The following is a 21,764-nucleotide window of genomic DNA, read 5'->3' on the forward strand; positions in this document are numbered from 1 at the left end:
GAGCTTTCTAAACCACTTCACATCTTCAAAGAACACTTGCATGTTCGTTTATTCTTTCTTCACAACTCTTCTGCTTCCCTCTAGGACCAGTACCAGTTCTGCTACCGCGCCAGTCTGGAGTACCTGGGAAGCTTTGATCACTATGCAACATAAACCCAGTGGCTGTCGATCATGCGCACGTTCAACCGAGTGCATTTTTCTCATGTTATGCACAGCCAGAATAAATGCACTAGGTTGCGATGTGCAGGTATGAAGACTTTGCCACTGCATGCAGAGTGAAGGGGGACCATCGGCTTATCCGTACCCAGAAACAGCACCTCTAACTGAGCCATAGCAACCTGCTTGACAAGGGTGTTTTCCTGCCACCCTCAGCCCAAACACACCCATTGGTCAGTCTGAAGCAGCAACTTCAACCACTGTTCCAATCAGAATACTTGATCAAATATAGATTTTTTTTTTATTCCTTTCAGTGCTTTTCCGAGCACCCAGATTGCGTTTTTTGTTGTTTGGGTGTGGAACTCTCACCTCGTCCACCACCAGTGTAGCATCACCAACCTAAATACGGGACCCAGCTACAGCATTTTTTTCTGTCACAGGAAATTTCGATTTTTCTATCTGGAGGACAGTTCAGAAGGAGACTACAAATCCATCTTATGGAAATCTCGTGGACAAGAAAGAACTGGGATATCAAGCACCAGAGAATTGCCAACAGGAGCCTGAAAACACAGAGCACACAGTATTAAAAAGACCAAGAACACGCAACTTAAAAAAAAAAAGACACAAGAAGTGTGGGTTAGTTTTTTTTCTCTTATTTTGGAAACAGACTCTTGTTTCCTGTGAATGAAAAAGAAGACATTTCTACCATACAGTAATAAACACCACCAGTTCAACCTTATGCTTCACGATTTAAGATAAGGGAAGGTTTACTGAGGTCTAAAAATGCATACCGCAAAGTAAAACATTAATTTAGTTTTCTAGAAAAATATGTGACTATATTGTTTTTTAAAAAACTGGATATTCCATATGGCACGTTCTGTTTTTTCATTCTTATAGGTTTATGATTTTGTCACCATTGAGCATACATGGGCAAAGTTACATTTTTTTTTTTGTGTAATCCAATGAGCTGTAGCCATTTTCTTTTTTTTTGTTAAAGTGATACGGTACTGTTTTAAAGTGTACAATCAAATCTAGTGTGGAAAATGTTCACAGTTCTATGAAAAAAATTGAGTGTCACTCTCCTGTATTCTCCACCCACACGTTTCGCATGCACACAGGACTCTCAACCTCATTACTGTCTCACTTGCGACGTTTAAAGACGCGAAGACGGTAATTTCTCAATTCCCGAGGGCCCGCCAGGGTACAGTATTAACACTGCTGCTACCAGAAAGTCCCGAGAATAACCCCGCCACGTTGTTCTGCGCGTAGGCCAAAAGAAAGCCGGGCGGACCACGAGTGAAGCTAGTAAGCGCTGAGAGCAGACGAAATATTAGGTGTCCAAATAAGCTTCACTAAGATTTACTAAGTAGAAAGCGAGATGAGCGAGCAGGAAAGGGGTGGGAAAAGGAGAACAATTTTCTTACTGGAATGCTCACCGTTGACTTTTCTCTGTGTCTGATTCAGTGTGCAATAAGTAGATGTATTATATATTTTTGTGTCAAGTCACTAACTGCAGTTATATGCCATGATGATGATGACGGTGATGATGACGACGATAATACTGATGATGGTGCATCATTTTCCAGACACAAGGATGTTACACTTGATGTTCCCTCCACCATTTAAAAGTGTTAGAGAAATAACCTCTGACCTCTTAGGAAGTCGATTTTTTTTTTTTTTAAATCAAGTCACATGTCCAGTAGATGATGTCATCCTTCTTTGTGTCACGGCGAGCAACGAATGATCGAAGTCATATTACAAACTGCATCTAATAAGTATTTTAATTTTAGATTTCTAGTGCCTTATATTACACGCCTATTTTGATAAAGTTACTTTAAAGGGTTTTTGTGTATTTTATGTATGCTTGTCTGCGTGTGTGAACCGAATGTGTGTGTGCGTTTTTGTTATGTTACAGTATGTGAAAAAGTATTTTGTGGGATTTTTTTGTTTTGTTTTGTTCTTTTTTTGTTCTTTGTTGTTGTTTTGTTGTTTTTGGCTGTGAAATTTTGAATGGAAGGGTTTGTGTAGGCTGGACAGTTGTACTCACATTTTAAACCCAGCAACTGCATCATCATATCTCTTTTCATTCAAAAGAAAAAAAGCATATGTTACAAGAGACTCAACTGCAGAAAAATGTGGTTTTAAAGTAGGTTATTAGCAAGACAGACTGATCATTTTTTAAGGTTCTACGTCAAGCTTTCCATCTTTTCCTCACAGGACACTTACACAGGCTTTGTGGATATACTGTCATTACGGACACTTTTCTTTTACCCGCCATGAAATTTTGGTGCAGACTTTGAGCTGGCTCGAACAAGTCATACTTGCTCGGCTTTATAGAAATCTGTAAACGCTGAATGGCTCTTTGTCAGTCTGTTGGAAAGGAGGAGCATCAGCCTGTAAGAGTATGCTTAAGTATCCCACCTGAAGCCATTCACCTAAAATCAGTCAGAGTAGTTCATCTGTGTTCCTCATTCTGCTGTTCCGCATTTTTCCTTTTCTTTCAAAAACGAAGGCTGAGAGAAGTTCAGGTGCTTTGTCTCCGCTGACACAGAACTACAGTATATACTCATTTTTTTGTAAGTCCATTAACTCTTGGCCATATGAGGGATTGTTGACAGTTTTCCACCATCTTAAAGTAACCTTGTTGTTGTTTGTATGCATGGTACCACTTTCGAGATGCCCCTTTGGTCGCACCTGTTACGGGAAGACTTGCACTTTCTCTCTTTGTACTATGCACTAATATTTAGTATCCTGTTAACTCTGATAGCCCCGGCCTCCCCCCCTCAAAAAAAGGAGTCTTACTTGAACTCAGCAAAGATGGACCCTGCAATGCTCACACGGTTGTGTATATGTAAATAACACAAAACACAGAGAGTAATTGAAATGCATAAATAGATGACTACGTAAAAGTAAATGAATTAACTGATGATAAAGGCAAAGAATGAATAGAGATTTATCAGATATACAGAGCGATATAATAAAAGGATGCACCACAAGTCACAGTTTTTATGGCACAGCAGTATGTGCAATACATCACATTGTGGATTTGTTGTACCACAAAAGAAAAGTTTCACAAAACAAAGTGTTCTATTTTACCCCGATGTATCATGTAGATGGATTAAACTGGAGTTTATAAATTGTATAAAAAATGAAAATATGGTGTGTTATTGGGATCAGTTACCTCCAATTGGTCTGTACATGTAAACCTTTTTGTTTCCGTTTTCTGCTCCGAGTCAACAAGTGCTTTTTATTTTCTTACATTGGTTCTCGGAGCGCGTGAAAACTGAAAAACAGGTCTGTATGGATTTCTGTTCTTTATCGACACAAGTTTCATTTGTTACAAATAAACTCAAGTGAAAATGACTGTTACCGCTCTCGTTTTTAAATGTTGAGTCAACCTCTGAATTCCAAATTTGGGCTACAAATGAAGGTTATCTGTGATAAATCAGCAAAAACAGCAAATCTGTTGGTGTCTACGTACACAGAAATTTTAATTAACCACTTACATACAGAATCTAGTCAGAACTGCCGAGACCTGAAACAGGGATTGATATTATTTATAGATTTACGTAGCTACTGCAGGATGGTGATTTTAGTGAAAAATGACACGATGACCTCCAGCAGGCCACAAGTGGGAATGTGTTTGACCAAACAATCAGACTTCAAGTCAAGTCAAGTGGTTTTATTGTCATTTCAATCAGTGGTACCTTACACAGTGAAACAAGACAGTGTTCCTCCAAGACCATGGTGTTACATATAACAGACGATCAACACAGGACTGCATAAAGTGCAAGTGTGCAAAAATTGCAAACCAGACAGAACAAAGCAATACGGACACAAGAAAGTGCAGACACAACAGTGCGATAGAAAGTTCATGAGGGTGACCTAAGGATCCGATGTCCTTTAGTGAGGCCTGTGCCTGGCATCCTGAATGTTGTCCTGTGCTTTTTACAGCAAGTTCACCCTGAGCACATGTGACACATGACCATGAATAATGTTCAGCATGATCGATTAATGTGATGGGATGGGAAGGCATAAGCATGATGGGACACAAAGACCTCTATAGGCTAGGCATTAGGTATTGGGATGAAACAATGTACCCAGCCCATATCAGTGTAGATATCCAGCATGATTTTTTCCCCATTGAAGGCTGATGTGTTTTTAAAGTGTTCCTTTAATTATTTTGAGCAATGTGTATATACCTTAATATGCAGAGGTAAGTCTGATTCTTTTCAGTAATTTATGCATAATGTGTGGATTTTATGAGATGTCGGTATAAAAAATTAATAATACACTGTTGAGAACTGTTTTCAGTACAGTCTATGGGCTACAAGAAAACAACAGTGCTTACAGGTTGTTATTCAAGGAGCAACAGAAAACCAAATTCAGACAAACTCCACCGACAGGACTTAGCAAGCTAATGGAGTCCTTCAACGATTTAGCTAGCTAAAAGCAGCTAACTTGGGTACTCAGAACTAACCATAAAAACTAAATTAGCAAACAGTAAAGCTATTGTTTTTTTGTTTGTTTTTTATAAATGTGAGCACCTCCAAATGGGCTCCAGCAAAAGCAGGAGGGAAATAGATGCAGGTGAGTATTTTCTTGTACACATTTTCAACAAAACTGTCATGCTAATAGCAACTCAATCTCCACAAAAGGGCAAACAAAGGTGCGTTTACAGCTCATAACAAACGTGATTTTCCATAGTTTTTCCCTTCAAAACATCTTTACACTGGCAGCAGCCAAAACAACAATATCATCCTACATGGAGACAATTACATTTCATGTTAATACACCACTTTATTAGGTACACTTGCTCTACTGTTTGCCAACAAAAATCTACAATCAGCCAATCACATGGCAATACATCAGTTCATTTAGGCATGAAGACATGGTTTAGACCACCTGTTGAAGTTCAAACCATGCATCAGAATGGGGAAGAAAGGTGATTTAAGTGGTGCCAGATGGCCTGGCCTGAGTTTTACAGAAATTGCTGATCTACCCACCCACGATTTTCCCGGACAAGCATCTCTCTAGGGTTCATAAAGAAAAAAGCCGAAAAAGGCAGAATATCTGGTAAGCAGCAGTTCTCTGGGCCAAAATGCCTTGTTGATGCCAAAAGTGAGAGGAAGGCAGCAGTAACTGAAATAACCACTGGACAGCACCCCCTCACTCCAATATTAAACCTCTGGATTCAGACCCATTCCTGTGTCTGTGTGTGGGGGGGGATTTCCCTGTGAGCTATGCTACCTGTGACTGATGAAAAATACTGATCCAAGATGAAAACATGGGCGATCATCTCTTCTAGTCTTGTAATTTGCTCAGCTCTTGTAACGATTCTCTTTAAGTTTGATTTATTTGATTCCTTTTGAGATGTTATATTTTGCTAGGCCAACTGTGGTGTGGTAGTTATTGTGGTTGTTGTGAAAGCTTCATTTACTGCTGGTTAATTAACTGCTTCTTTGAAATGATTCCTTTCTTATTTCCTCTTTAAACTAATGTGTTTCTTATTATATGAATGGCACGGAGCCCTTATCAGCCATAAACCACTGTTGAGGCGTTTCTAAAACCAAGATAATAATAATATAGTAATTAAATCACAATATTTTACAGCAGCTTAACTTATTCTGACTGCAGAGCTGAGCCTGATGTACTAATATGGTCATTGTACAGACAGACAGCCTTTCATGCCACCCTCTGGTCATACCAAAAACATTTTACTCCCTGGCTAATGGAAAAATGTTCAGAATAGCAACATTATTTCTCCTTTTTTTCTCTCTTTTTTTTAATCTCAGTGCTTTATATCCAGCAGTTTATCAGCAATAATGTGTTTGGATGTGCAATGAGCATTGCAGCCTCACGGGACTTTGTGCTATTCTTTTAGTCTTGTTAAAGTCATATTAGAAAACAGATTCAGGCAATAAGTGGAAAGAGCTGAAGCTGATGCTTATTCATGTCTGGCTCATGATACTACAGTATAGGCACAGAAAATAAATGAGCCATTTTTTCTGAGGGAACATTTGAGAGCTGTCTTTTGCTAAATCACCAATGTTTTAATGTTTGCATTTGCTATGAACTATCATCTCACTTCCCCTCGTTTGGCCTTTTCCATCATTACACTTCTCCCTGTGCTCTCTGTTTTGCCTGGGTTTTGCCTTCAGAACTGCCTTAATTTTTTCCGTGTTGTTTACACATTGTTCAACTGATACGCAAAAGCCCCAAGTGTGCCAAGAAAATGTGCCCCATCCCGTTACACCCCAACTACCAGCCTGAACTGTTGATACAAGAAAGGATCCATACTTTCATGTTGTTTGTTGCACCGTGCAAATTGGGACGCCAATATCTGAATTCCAAGACAGACACTCTTTAGACCTGGGAATATTTTTTCAATCATCTATTGTCCAACGTTGATGAGCTGGTGTGAGTTGTCAGGTCAGTTTCCTGTTCTTGGCTGACAGGAGTGGCACCACATGTGGTCTTTGCTGCTGTAACCGAAACATGTTGTGCATTTGCAGATGCTCTTCTGCCTTCCTTGGGCATTTATTTTAAGTTATTGTTGCCTTCCTATGAGCTCAAAGGTCATTCTCCTCTGGCCTCTAACACCAACAAGGCATTTTTCACCAAGAGAACAGCCGTTTATTCTATCTTTTATCTTCCTCTGACCATTCCCTGTAAACCCTGGAGACGCATGTGTGGGAAAATCCCAGCAGTTTATGAAATACTCAGACCAAGCTGTCTAGCTAAAATAAACTTCCATCTTTGTGAGAGGTTAAGCAAGTACAAATAGAGGTCTGGCTTACCTAAATAACCCTGCCCATTATCCTGTCACACTTGATAGTGTGATAATAGAGCAAAAGTAATTCAACACTTTCTGACTGACTGTGAAGCATAATGTAAAGAGAAAGCACTGAGTGCATAAATTTTATGCACTCAGTGCATGAAATTGCTAAATAAGTTATAGCTTGACGTTTGAGCTGACCTGTGAGTTCTGACAGGTTAGTTAGAATAATAAATAATCGACTCATAACGTGTGATAGATTGACATATGATGCACTAATTTTTTTAAAGCTTTGCAGTGACAAGACAACGATAACCACCTTACAACTCAACCTATGCAAATAATAAAATATATCTACAATTAGATTTGAATTGTCTGTTCAAACCTTCAGTTTAACTTTTCCTCTTTATTCTCAAGAAGGATCCAAAAATTCTAATATAGCTGGCCAAAACATTAGACTCCTAACAAAGTCTACCCTGGTAAAAGGAGTAAACCTTTTCAATAGCACAGCACCCAGTGCATAACTTTGAATATTTACCAGCAGCTAAAAGGCCTGCTCGGGTATGTTTTTGTCAAAGGTTTAGAAAAAAAGTCCTACAGGACTTGAAAGAACAGCAGGGGTAGCGTGATTGGGTATTATGGCCGCACAAAAGAACGGTGTTAAAAGGATGTTTAGCTCTCTCTTTTTTGGCACTTTTCATCAAAGCTGACTTGTCTTCTTGCTTTGGCTTCAGTATCACAAAGAGCCATCTGAAGCTGGCTGTGACGTGGTTTCCATGGGAGTACAAAGCTTTTTGAAGCCAGTTAAGATACCGCCTGGATTTCACTTCCCGTTTGTTCTGCCAAGCTGCTGGGAACACTCTGCTCCTTATCGTTCAGCGTGAGGCGCCCTTATACAGTATGTACCTGCAAGGGCTGACCCCATAGCTCAGAGTATCCCAGATTAAAAATATATAACCGGTACTTCTGACTTGCACTTGAAGCTTTGGTTTCTAAAAGCATTTATGAAAACCTTAACACATCAGAAAAGTTTAATATTTAAACATAATTTACTGTTATATCTTTGAAAGCATAACAAATTTAAACCACTGTGCAAAGAGGTGAGAGCACGACAAAAATAATGGTTTGAAATAAATTCAGTGATATTACTGAAGACAATAATTGATCATGTGACGACTTCCTGACATCAGCCTCTTTTCATCTACTCTGCAGTCGTGTGACAAAGAAAGTTTCACATGGTTCTTTGCAGTCATGTGCTGGAATTAAAAGGTTAAGTAGCAGCACTTAACTGACTGTCAGCAAGTGTGAGCACCTCTGCAAAGCAGAAGTTTGCGGATCAATCTGGGACAGGTTACAATGCCAATTCCAAACAATTTCAAGATGATCATTCTACTAGGAAAAAGATTATTTCCAAATGGAAAACATTCGAGACACTCACCAGTCTTCCTGGGAATAAATCCCAAGGTCAGACTGTGCAATGCTCAGAAAAATTGCAAAAAACACCAGAAGTACATCTCAGAGTGTACAGCCCTCAGTTAGCAGTACAATTATAAAAAGATTAAAGAAGTATGGCTTGTTTGGAAGGGATGCCAGGACAAAGCTTCTTCTCTCTAAGAAGAACACGACAGCACAGCTTAGGTTTGCAAAGTTGCATCTGGCTTGTTTTGCAGTCACAGGACCTGGGCACCCTGCAGTCTCCGAATTAACCATAAACTCCTCTGTATACCAAAGTATTCTAGAATCAAATGTGAGGCCAGCTGTCTGATAGTCTGGCCAAAACTGGGTCATGCAATAGGAGAGGATGCCAAGCACAGCAGCAAATCTACAACAGAGTGGCAAGAAAAGAATCAAGGTGTTGCAGTGATGCAGTCAAAGTCCAGAGCTCAGCCCAACTGAAATGCTGTGGTGGAACCTTAACAGAGCTGTCATAGACAAATGCACACAAACCTCAATGAAGTGAAGCAACACTGTAAAGAAGAGTGGACCAGAATTCCTCAACAACAATGTGAGAGACTGATAAAGTGATACAGAAAACGACTGCTGCAGGTTATTGCTGCTAAAGGTGCTTCTACACACATATGAATCATGGGGTGGACTTTTTATTTTTCCCAACTATAGATGATTTAATGTCAGTACCCAGTGGCAATGCCCACAAACCCATAATCAGTCACTAGTTTTAAAACCTTACATTGTATACTCTAATGCATATACTATTAAACACACAGGTATTGTTTCAGTATTCGTGTTCATAATAGCTCTGAAAAGCTTTTCAGCGGCTCCTAAATTATCATTTCTTTTGGAGTTAAAATAACTGAAAACTGAATAGAAAAACATATGTAATGTTTTATTGTTTTCCTTACAGCAGTTAGCAATAGCTTAACTATAGCAAGCCAAAAATAAATACAAATTTTAAATAATTTCAACAATGTGTTTCATTCAAGAGGGCAACAGTAGCATTTCACGTTAATTGGACACAAAGTCCAACACAAAGCTATGGCTTCCTGTCCGTTTTTCCCCACAGGAAGTTATGAGCACATGGTCATTTTTCTTAATGCTTTTAAACTTGAAATTACACAATTCACATATTTATTCATTTTTTTTTAATCTGTAAGGGAATTTTAAAAAATGGGCAGAGAGGAAGCCATTCTTGCGTAATTGGACTCGGCCCGGCAGAAGCAGTTAGGAGACGATGCTGAACATGCATAAGACATGAGGAAAATACTACAGGCAAAGAACATAAACATTGAAAATCAAAACTTAAAGATCACCCAAAAGGCTACCGTATGTGGGCTAATTAGAAAAATCGCTTTTTGAAGTTTTCATGTACAAAGCAAAAAATGTTATTCCAAAAAAGGGTGATGTGACCATTATAAGTCACAATTATTTCCCTGACGGTTGTGAGAGCATTAGGCAACTGAGGCAACAATGCCCTCTGTTAGCCCATTCTGTAAGAGTCCAATCAAAACTCCTCCCCTGCCTGTTACACCATTCAATCACTGATGTAAAATGTAGAAGCACACGCAAGTCAACATCCACCTAATCCACATCACCTCATTCAACCCCCCTTTACATCATTTCCTCAGAACTTTTCACAGGAAACTTGTGTGGGCAAGAGTTAAGATGTAAATAGCAATCCCCAAATCCCCAAAACGTACAAGCTTACTCACACACACACACACACACACACACACAAACAACCTCCCCTCTACATCCACTGTTAACTCAGTGCATTCATTTGTCATTGATGCTTCTCCATGACTTCATTTCCCTTTGTGGCTGCGTTGCTCCCATGTGCTTTTGGCAGTTGTACGGAGGCCTGGCAGGGCCACATAGTCTTTCTGGAAGCGTGAATTTGGCGTTCTCTGTCGTTTCCTCTCCCCCTGCGTGGTGAAGAAAGCATCCTGGAAACGCATGCTCGAGGCCGTTGACTAGAAAACAAGACATGAGAAAGCACCAATGAGTAATAGCAAAATGTTCCACATGGCATGAGAATATTCTGTTTGTTTATGCCAATGAAGTTTGAAACTTATGCTTTTAAAGTTTGTGTAAATCTTGTAAATCTAATACTTACAAGTCTGCGCTTCACCTTTTTGGGGAGGTCTTCGTCTAAGGTGTAGACATCTTCTCTTTTGGCCAGCACCTGAGAGCCGTCTTCAAACTCCACCTGAGATGAGGTGAAACCAATCAGCAGCCATCCGAGAGGTTGCATTTATACAGCTTTGATACTATTCATGCACATGCACACTCAAAATCTTACCACCAAAAAAAAAAAGCCAAAAAACTCCTATTTACATTTAAACTGTCTTCTAAATATTTTTTACTTAATCATCTTTGATACAGCAGTTACATATGGTGGTATCTGTAGGTTTGTTGCATTAATAATACAGAAGCTTATATAACAGTCTAAGGAGCTGGGAAAGAAGGTAACTGGGCTTCTTTAAGTTTCTTGAAGACATTTCACTGCTCATCCAAGAGGCTTCTTCAGATCTAAAACCAAATGCTGGAGTCTCCCAGGTATTTAAACCCTACTATTAATCATACGCCTTGTCACATGAGCCCAGGTGTCAAAAAAGCCATTTCCCTCATTGCCGAGCTTCAAAAGTGGCGGTTTTGATTCTTGTGAAGGAGTCCGAGTTTGGATTTCAACTCAGCTCAGTTGGAGCCCTGGCCAAGCAGGTACTAAAAAACACCTAATAGAAAATCCAAAAGAGAGCAGGTGCTAGTGGCTTTTGGTTACAGCAGATGGCCGCATCTCCCAGAGGCTGATTCTGCTGGAGGTTTCTTCCCGTTAAAAGGAGCTTTTCCTTCCCACTGTCAACAAAGCGCTAGCTCAAAGGGAGTCATATGATTTTTGAGATTTTCTCTTTTCTTTGTATTACTGTAGGTCTTTACCCTACAATAAAAAGCACCCTCAGGCAACTGGTGCTATATAAATAAAATTGAATTAAAAATTGAATTTGGTGTCATAAGCCACCCCCTCTGCTCAATGATGGTCGTTCATGGTGGAAGTCCAGTCGCTTTCTTTCCAAGCCCCTTAGAGTACCATGACCTGGATAGCTGAGAACCTACACAGGCATTTATATAACTCAGGCTTTTTTCTGTGTGTTTTTCAGGCTACCATTATTACAGATCATAAGAGGCCACAAAGAATTTCTTTCCCCTCACTTTAACAGCATTCTTGCCAGAGTGCACTAGTGTGCAGTTCTAACCCTTAGCTCTAATAAAAAAAGATCAAATGAAGACCATCTTCATGTTACCTCTGCTCTTTAAACATTAACGCTGGAGTTCTTGGAAAAAAGCAGGGGCTTCATCTCTAAAACACACCTTGACAATGGAAAGTTCTTGTTCAGCCATTTTTTTCCTTCTTAATCTGACCTATATTAAACCGTCTTTGCGTCACGGGTGCATTTGTGCATAAGTAATGGTTAACGCCCAGCTCGCCTAAATAAAGCTTAAATGGAACCCGCAAGAGTCTTAGCTTAGTTAATATTTCAGTGAGTTTGAATAATGCAGATTGTCACCTCCTTCTCTTCCTCCTCCCCTTTTCGCTTTCTCACTCTCCGTCTTTTTCCCCCTCTACCCATTTTCTATCACTCTATGTCCGAACAGCTTTTGCTTCCTACGTCTGTCTTTTACCCTCCCATCATCTTCAATCTCCTCTTGAGTCATCGTGACTTCAGCGCTTCCCTCAATCTCCGTCTTTTCTGTCCACACGCAGACCAGGGGACATTAACAACGTCAGCGGAGGCGCATGTTGAGGGAGTTCAACAAGTTTACTGCTATGCTGCTTTGACCTACAACTATGCCTGAAAGTCTATTCAGCACAACGTGGCCATTTGTTTGTCCGCCCATGCTCACTCACTGCTGTCGTGACTGAGTAGTTTACTGATGGATTGCACGTTCGTGTACCTGGTACATGTAGGAGACGTTGGATCCCAGGTATTTGGCACTGTAGAACAGCCCATCAGGCCATTTTACTTGAACAGCTTCCCCCACTTCAGGAGCACCCAGGTTCACACAATCTCTGCTCTGAAATACAAGAGAGTAGTAGTTGGTCTGTAAGTGCCTGAGTGTTTCAAAACGATTTCAAAAAGACAGAAGAAGTCATTCAAAGTGGGTGTCAGGATAACTGCTAAAGAGAGTAATTCCCTTTGATATATTTACCTGCTAAAAAAACTCAAGTGGACTGAAAACAGCTTTTGCTATAGTCGAGAATTTGACAGTCGAGTGCTGTTGAGATCTAAACTCAATAAAGCTGAGTACAAAACTTCTCAGCCCAAAATGGTTGAGACGTTATGATCATGTAAAGAGCACATGGTTTTGTTTCAGTGCTCAGACAGCAGGACCTCGTGAATGCTTTGTGCTACCGTGACACACTGAATATCCCCGTGAAGCTTGTTTTCTTGTCTTGTATGTAAGGGGCTTCAACACTAGACAATCAACAAGCTTTAAGGTGTACACAGCTTTTTAACAAAACAAGCACAAGGCTTCAAAACATACACATTCAAATGGAATTTTACAGTTATTTTGGTGTAATATACAATATTGTAGGTAGCTAGCTGAGGCTCAGGACTGAATGCACTTAACTTTAATGCGCTCTTAAATATAGAAACACACATTTAGCTGTCAGTTTCCATACTCCCATGGAAACTCTTTCTCTGAAAGGCCCTTTCAGAAACCTGCTTTGTTTAAAAAAAAAAAACAATTTACAATGAGAAACACTGGAGCGTATTTTCAAAGGAGAAAAAGAAGTTCCTTTCTAATAAGGGGGATTTAAACAACTGGTTTGACCTCATACAACTACGCAGTGACCTCTTGAGTGTGCGTCTAATTAAACATATCCTCACCACTATGTCCTCGGGGTACGTGTCATTAGAGAAAGAGCCATCATCAAACATGACCTCGTAGAACGTCTGGGAGGTGATCTGCGTGACCTTGGAGCTGTAGTAGCGCAGGTTCTTGTGTTTGGAGATCACCGTCTGGCCAAGTGAGATAGAAGCTTGGTTTGCTTGCTGCTTCTAGTGTAGACAGAGAGTAGCAATTAGACTAATGTATGGCAATACAGAGTGAAGTCAAACTAAATTCCACTGGGGTACAGCAATGTTATATAATTAGTGACAACTGAAATGTTCTGTTAGATTTATTTGCATTATAAAAGGCTCTGATACCCAAATCTCTGCTTTTAATACAATCAGGTTTATAGATCTGTCTCTGAAGTCATCTCGACAGCTTCTTGTACCGAGGTACAACTTTTACTTTTAATTAAGCTCAGTACGAATAGAGTATGGTTGTTATCTTTGCATTTAGAAGGGAAAAAATTGCACCATGCAAGTTAGTTGCAGCATAGTGAAGACAAACCTTAAATTAGTGTGAGTTTAAGTGTAAGTTGGGCATCAGCTCTAACAAGACCCCAAAGAAAACTTTTCTTCAGTACCAGCACAAAGAACTCATTTGTGAAATTACATCCTTGACATTTTAGATACTGGCATTCACTCACACCACTGTGGCACAGTGCGAATGTATTCTGCGCTCACTTAAAGCGGGAACTTTCTAAAACAGCAATTAGTCTTCTAAACCAGCAGTTAATTCTGTACGGCTGTTCCAGCAGAATAACTGTTAAATAACTGAAATCAATAATAATGATCTGTTGTGTCTTGAGGTGGTTTATCCATAAAAAATAGAAAAAAATCCCCAAAGCTTAAAAAACAAAACAACCCCCCCCCCCCCCCCCCCATCCCATAATGTTGCACTACTAACCGCACTGTCATGGACAATGTTTCAGTTGATACGTTTAATTCAGTTACCAGCATTATTATAGATGATGCAAGTGAACAAAGCAAAAAGCTGAACTTGAACCTACAAGTGACTGCAGTAATGACTTAACGTCAAACTACATTTACTACCGCAATTCCCCCCAAAAAACAAAAAATGCTGCTGGAACACTGTTAAAAATGTGACTATAACCAGAATGCAATGATTTACCAAATGTCATGTGGCTCATCTTCACATATGGCTTCTTCTTGCATGACAGAGCTTTAGCGTGCATTTATAGATGGCACAATGACTGTGTTCACAGACAATGATTTCTGACAGCAGTGTTTCCATGACAGAAACATTTCTGTTTTAAATGAAGTGCCATCTGAGGGACCAAACATCAGCGGCATCCAATAGAATCGGATTTTTCAGCCCTGTCCATTGTCCACAGAGATTTCTCCAGATTCTCTAAATATTTTGGTATTCTGAACTATAGAGGATTAGACATTTATTTTGCAGAACACTATTCTGAAATCGGTTCACAAATTATAGACATCATTTTTTGCAATGCTCTTTTTATTCCCCAAATTGTGGCTGACCAGTTTCCAATTAACATAATTAGTTGCAAATTGTTCATCCAGCTCCTTCTTTTCAGCACCTTTTACTTTCCCAGCCTTTTGTTGCCCCTTGCCTCAGTGTTAAGAGATTATTTAGAGTGCTGCTGCCCTCAAATTCAAAATGAGCTGCTATTTTTCATGAAATATTACCATGTCTTAAGTTTTAACATTTCATATGTTTTCTTTATTCTACTGTCAATAAAATATAAATTTATGAGGTTTTTAAATCACTGCATTCTGTTTTTATTTATATTTTACACAGCATCTCAATTTTGGAGGAAATGGATTTCTAAATTCCACAAGTTCAATTTTATTTGGGGTCAAATGAGAATATGTTTTGTGTAAAATGCTTTACACATTTTTGAGTGACAATTATACAGGTAAATATGGCCAAAAGTCGCATCACAGCTTTCATCTTTAACGTGTTAATAGAGATTTTAATCAGACATCACAAGCTGAGCAGTGCAGAGCAGCAGTTTGTAAAGTGGGGACATTAGTCCTAATGGGTCGCATTTGTGTCACTATCTTACGCTTGATTTGTTTCAACTGAAACAAAGTATCAAATGACTTTATTATGAGCTTGTTTGTATTAAAATATAGTACATGTACATTAGAGAAGGAGGAGACTGACGCCGATCTCACGCTAACACAGTATAAAGTGTAAGGATTTTCCTGGTGTTGCAGAGACATTCACATCAGAAATAAAAGTAATCCATTGGATCTTCATCTTCTTTTATGCCAAGAGTAAATGAACATGCTTATGTTCATTCTTGCAGCCAACAACAGAACATTTGGTGTGCTTCATTAATAGAATATAGAGTTAAGAGTTGGCAGAAAAAGCTTCTAGCAAGGAAATAGTAGTTGTTCATTCTTTGTTTGAGTGCAAACAAGCCACTGTGCACACATCACGCCAATGTGTTGTTACACAGTGCTTTGTATAAGTCATGGAAGAAAGACTCGACTACAAACAAGGTGATTCAGGCAGTTCAGCTGTAGTATATGCAACAGGTAAAACAGAGACAAAGGCATAACATAAAGGGGCCCCTTTAACAAGCTGTTTTCAATTATCTGGCGAGTAGTCATTTGTGCCACTTCCTTAATTACATTAACACAAATTATTAGGTGCTTATAAATGAGTCAGTTATTTCAAGCGTGTCAAAAACAATAATATGTCTATTTTTTCCGGGCACTTGTTCAGATCAGCTGTAGCAAACACCTGTCCTATAACTTACAGCTGACGAACTCCGCGACTGGTGTCTATGGCAGGTGATTGATACAACATACGGCCAATCATCGGGCTCCATGATAACACCGGCAGCATGGGCACAGGTCACATGAAAGGAGGTGGGACACCGGCCACATGAGCACTGGATACAAGCCCCTGAGTGCCGCTTTCCCGCACAGCGTTTACGACAATAGATGCACTTCTGTAAACACATAAGGACTGTCAATAGGCCTGAATTAACTTAGGTTGCACACGAAAAGCTGAGAAAATGTTAATACTGCAAAGGAATTATAAAAACAATTGAGAGACGCCAAGAACCAAAAAATGGCCAATGGTCTAGAACGATCAGCAGCTGCTTTTAGACAAACCGAAGGTGTTTTTAGACTGTATGCAGCTTGTTTTTTTTAAATATAACTAGATTTAAAATGCTGTCAAACTGTTCTTCAAAAAACTTTTTTCTGTAAACAATAAGCATGTTCTTTAAGTACGTCTTTACCAAAATGTTTTCAAGCCTAACTGGAAATTATCCAAAACGATGTCACATATACACAACGAATAAATAAAATCTCTAGCCTTGTCGTTACAACAGGAGTATTTGTCCTCTATATATCGTTATGGCTTGCATTCTAAAAACACATAAAAACAACAGCTGTGTCGCCACTCTTGGCTTTTAGAATATATGGTCGTTTTAAAAGCATGTTGCTAATGGTTTAATAACACTAAAGTATGAATAGGATGGCCAAGCTCATCGCAACCAAGAAAACTTGGTGGTTGAGCAGTGATTGCATTGAATTTTTTTTGCTGTTGGAAACTGATTGCAAGTACATGTTGTGAAAAACTTGTTGCCCAGAGGTCAAGGATGAAACACCCTCAACTTGTGGACAACACAAGATAATTGCACAGGTCGCACTGTGGGAGGCAACAATCACAGTACAGCTCAGACTGACTGCAATCACTCTCAGACAGATTAGCAAAGGATTCCAAAAAACTACCATCTAATTTATAATTGCAGATGGGGACTCAACTCAACTGGTTGCTAGCTGATTTATTTTCTAGTTATATTCTTATATAAAAGCAATGTCACTGAGTATCTATATCATTTTGCAGTTAAATTGATGTCACTATTTGTGAAAGAATTACTGAAACAGTTTCAAAACTGATGTTCTAGCTGGACTCTGAATTTAAGTAGTTCATTTCTGTAAATGTAGACAGCGACAGATTTGCAACAGATAGCAATAGATTTGCGATTTTCACCAGTGTATCAGTAAAATGCTGTATTATCCATAACAGACTGCATGTAACAGCCAGTCAGTCGCAGTCTGGCAGCAGACTGACTCCATCTTCCTGTTGCTTTATCACCATCCTGACCAAAGTTACTTTGAAGAAATGAATGAAAAGACCAAAACAGCTCCGTGTTGCTTTATATTAAGAAAGATTTCTTGATCAGTACCCAGGAGAAGTAACATATTATCTACATAACAGTTTCCAACAGCAGCTGCTGACTGATACTGGACCGTCATATGGGATATCTCCACGACACCACTTTTGGATCTTGGCACTGCTGACATCAGTCTGATGAACGATGAACACTGATCAGACTTTTTGGTTAATTAATACATTTGTTGTTGTTGTTGTTTTTTTATATATAGAAAATCAAAAAACACTGATAGAAAAGATGAAATACTGTGCTTCCAGAGATGAAAGGAGGAAGTTGTGATGGACAGCAACATCCTACACACACTTAGTGTGGCTGATGTGCTCTGTATATACAAAAAGGGCAGACTGAGGATATGATTTACACAAAGGGTAAATCATTTTAACCCAAGGGTAATAAATAAATAAAAATTCACATTGTAAATGGAAGACCTTCAGTCAGATGTTCTCCTTTTTAAATTTCAAAAGCAAACTACTGCACAATACACCTACTCCCAGTGACTGCCTTTAGTGCTGTGGAGGAAACCTGACCTTATTCACTAAAGCACCCATGTATGGGGTAAAATAAATTTAAAAAAAATAAAGTAATTTAACATTTGCATTTCCACTCCAGACTTTAAATGTTGGCTAAGAAAAACAGCAAATTAGTGACAATAGACTGCTAAGTGAATCAACGCTCAGCTGTGCCGTGAACCTCTAACATAATTTAAAGCCAATATGTGCTCCAAAAAACTTATATCTGTGAAATCTGCTGTTATTGGATACGGTATGTAAACAAGTCATTGATAGCAGAAAATAAAATGAGAGACCCCAGTTTAATAGTCAACAGAAACATGTTATTGGACTGCTGCAATACAAAGAAACCCTCAAGTTAAGCCAATCAGATGACATCATTTACGCTTTCCACAAATAAAAAGTGCTTCAATCTGTATGTTGTGGTATTTTCTTTCCTCGTTTAAGCTCTGTGAAGAGTACACAACTGCACACTGGCGAGCATAATACACATACACATCCTACACACAAACACTGCCATGCATCCATGCACAAACACACTTGAAGCTAAATTTTGTAAAAGACTATCTCTCGGGTTTCTGCACTAAACAGCCCATCAAGTCAGTTCCCTCTACTGTGGCATCTCTCTTGTCCGTCCTCTCCAACTAAAGGGAAAATATGACGACATGCCTCCCATTATAACCCCACTCGCTCCCTCTTCCTCTTTCACCCCCTTTGCACGCCTTCCATCTCACTCCATTTTCTCTAGTCTGCTCTTAATAAAACACCCATCTACGCTCTCTTCTTCGCTTCACTTCCCTGCCCTGGCTTCTGTCTTTGCAGCTTGGTTTCACATCTTACTGAAAGTAATTTATTCATTAATCTAATTCCCTGGAAATCCATGCTATAATATCGACATGTAATACGTCTATATGCAGACACGTTCCAGTGCCTCAGTGAGTTTAAGTGGGAATTAGCTGGTTTTTTAATATCTATTTCTATAAAAGGTTCTAAATTACCATATCACTGCTATATCTTGTGCATAATATTGTTGTTTACATATTGTTTAAACAGCACGTGTTGAAATATTAAGAAAATACAATATCAAAAGCACCTTATGACAGTTTAATTCTCCCGTGTATATTTCTATATAACAGGATGTGATGATGCCCAGAAACAAGAGCAAGGCATCTGAGAGGTGAATAAGAAGGTGACGCTGCGCAAGTACGAACCTTTCTTAAAGTCTCTGTCCTTATCAGCTAAGCCACTGCCCTTTGTTCATTTATTTGAACAAATCAATAACTGATCTAATTAGTTGGCTCAGCATTAATTAAATTTAACCTCTACAGCAGGGCTGGCTTCGTCTTTACAATTATCAGCTTAGCCCTCTTAATGCAGATATCAGTTGGGGATCAGTAGGTATTGTGTATAGTGAGAGACTACCCTCTTTTCCTCTTGTGAGGAAAACCAAAAGGCAATGTAAAACTCTGATTTTAAAATGGGGTGAAAATCCTAAGTTTATCCTTTTTTTCCCCCTAATAATGAAGTTTCTTGTCCTTTCTGTTCCTGAGCTGAGGGAGAAGCAGTCAGTGCTTTTCTCAGTGACTAACTTGGCCTACATTTCGTAAAGCCTTTTCCCATACCTCCTACATTATGGACAGCACTGCACAGATGAACTGGCCCGACTGTCTAGTCCACTTATTGAGGCCAGCATAACAAGATTCTAGCTGGCATGCACTGTGTGCAAAGTCTGTGTGTTTGTATTTCTGCAAATGAGCACTTATGTACATATATTAGCGGGGGGGGGGGGGAACAAAACAAAATAACGCCCATTAGATCAGAAAGTAATATAAACATGTAAGAATAATTGTATGTTTTAATGCCTGTGTAAACTTCGCCAATTTTTCCCCTGTGAGTTCTGCAGGGTGTATTCGGGTGCCTGTGTTGAGCCATGCGTTAAGAACATTCCCACAGTAAATTATAAATGTGTATGTGTGCACATCGGTGTGCGTGTGTTGTATGATAGTAAATTATGAATGTACTGAGCTGCCGCAGTGGCAACGGGTCCAATGCGAACTTCAGGACACGTGGCTCGGGGAGTGAATCTACAAATGACAACACCGACAAAACAGAAAGGTAGTCTGTACGCCATCCTCAAAAACTTTAAGTGTGCATCACAGGAGCACACTTTGTACTGGTGTACATGTGAAGGACATATTGGTTATTCACGCATACTGTGCAGTTTTTCATGTTTTACCACCTAATGAAGTATGGGTACTTCTGTGACTGCGCTAATTAATGAAAACTTGAAAACTAAATCTAAAGATTTTGTGTCATTGTGTTAAGTAGGAAACACTTTAACATATAACTGATTCTCAAATAATCCACTTTAAGATTTATAGCTACAAAGACCCATGGGAGGTATCCAGCATTGATTGGCACTGTGATAAAGAAAGCATTTAACATCTAAAGCAAGGAAGTATCACTTCCTCTAAAATGAATTTAGGTCCTTCTTATACTTACATTTTGGCCATCACACAGGTCATGTCAGAGGCTTTTATGAGCACCCCGCCTCTTCCCGTCTGGACTATAATTTTCATTTTGTTCAGATTTCAGCCCGTGGATATGGAAACTGACTTTGTGGTTTGTGCTTTCATATCCAAATGAGCTTAATTTCAATGTGGTGTGAGAAGATATGAACCATATCCCTGTAAATACCCTATGGGTAATGTCACTGTGTCCACAGAGTTAGCATCCCATTCAGTGTCAGTGCAGCAATATTCCTTGAACTATTTTTGGGTAAGCAGTCATGTATAAACCTAAATTGGCTGGTTCCCTGTGGTGAAGTATGACATTTTAGTTATAACTGAAGTCTATTCACTCAGATGCCGTTTTCTGAGGGACTGATAACTAAACTCAAACTGGATATCATTGTGTTACACTGAAAAGTCTTCTTACCATTTCTTTAATTTGGAAAGAAAGGCCAGATGATAAGAGCCAAAGGACTTTATCTGGAATTTAACTGCCAAAGTTATAGTTTGAGGCTGGATCATTGGGCCAACAGGTTTTCTCTTAACAGTGAGAGTAAAGCCTCAGTCACATAAGACTGGTCAGTGACCCTCTCTCGACCTCTGGTCACCGGGGAAAAAGGGTGCATTCCCCAATTGGTTAGCAAGTGATTGCTGGCTGTCGCAAGGTGAAACTGGTTGCAAAGAGTATGCTGCTCCAAAACTTCCTTGGGCTTGCTTTGGTCACTAGCATTTGCCCTGACTGCAACCTCCAGCAACCACTCACCAGCCAGGTGTAGAAAACACACCTTTCCCAAGTGACTGGTGGTTAGCAGGGGGTCACCGACCCGTCATTGGGCCTGCATGGCCGAGGCTTTAGGAATCAATTTCAACGGAGCTACCAGCAACCTCCAGCAACCACGTGCAACCTTATCAGGGAATACCTCTTTTTCCCTCATGACCGGAGGTTGCCAGATGGTTGCCAACAGGTCTCTAGATCTTTGTGTCCGAGGCCTATACTACCTTTTTCACAAGCCTTCTTAGAACCCCAGATCTGTCCAGTTCATCTGTGCATTTGCAGTTTCACTATGGACAAACACTAACTTCATTTTATGTCGGGGGACAAATGAGATCTAATTCTCTGGCTATGAGCTAGAAACCCCTGAGACCTGATTCATCTTCCTTTTTTTCTTTTAAATATCATTCATGGTGTTGTATATTCTTCCTTCTTTGTGACTGTGTAGGCATGGACTTTTACTGTAACATCCTCAGGCCATCGCAGCTGTGCTGTGCTGTAACGA

General features: G+C 39.5%; 2 protein-coding genes and 1 long non-coding RNA gene across 29 annotated transcripts in view; 2 read left to right on the top strand and 1 right to left on the bottom strand.

Annotated features, from left to right (window-relative positions):
- ptprdb (protein tyrosine phosphatase receptor type Db) overlaps positions 1-3,520 on the top strand; it is a 149,265-nt gene extending 145,745 nt beyond the window's left edge. For all 23 annotated transcript variants that reach the window (XM_019359824.2, XM_019359828.2, XM_019359831.2 and 20 more), the window contains one exon: positions 85-3,520. In XM_019359824.2, coding sequence (XP_019215369.1) covers positions 85-153 — 69 coding nt within the window. In that variant the 3' untranslated portion in view covers positions 154-3,520. The remainder of the gene's footprint in view (positions 1-84) is intronic.
- A 319-nt stretch (positions 3,521-3,839) lies between these two features.
- Positions 3,840-9,690, top strand: LOC112847069 (uncharacterized). The gene is made up of 2 exons (XR_003220392.1): positions 3,840-4,746; positions 7,669-9,690. It is a non-coding gene; the product is annotated as an uncharacterized LOC112847069 (long non-coding RNA).
- kdm4c (lysine (K)-specific demethylase 4C) overlaps positions 9,490-21,764 on the bottom strand; it is a 30,854-nt gene continuing 18,579 nt past the window's right edge. For 3 of the 5 annotated variants that reach the window (XM_025907761.1, XM_005456807.2, XM_005456806.2), the window contains 5 exons: positions 16,038-16,232; positions 13,282-13,452; positions 12,344-12,463; positions 10,506-10,598; positions 9,490-10,362 (listed from right to left, as the gene is read on the bottom strand). In XM_025907761.1, the coding sequence (XP_025763546.1) occupies positions 10,195-10,362; positions 10,506-10,598; positions 12,344-12,463; positions 13,282-13,452; positions 16,038-16,232 (747 nt within the window). In that variant the 3' untranslated portion in view covers positions 9,490-10,194. The remainder of the gene's footprint in view (positions 10,363-10,505; positions 10,599-12,343; positions 12,464-13,281; positions 13,453-16,037; positions 16,233-21,764) is intronic. The other 2 variants (XM_005456808.2, XM_005456809.2) reach the window with 2 other exon arrangements.

This window comes from Oreochromis niloticus, linkage group LG6, assembly GCF_001858045.2.
Source record: "Oreochromis niloticus isolate F11D_XX linkage group LG6, O_niloticus_UMD_NMBU, whole genome shotgun sequence".
NCBI lineage: Eukaryota > Metazoa > Chordata > Actinopteri > Cichliformes > Cichlidae > Oreochromis > Oreochromis niloticus.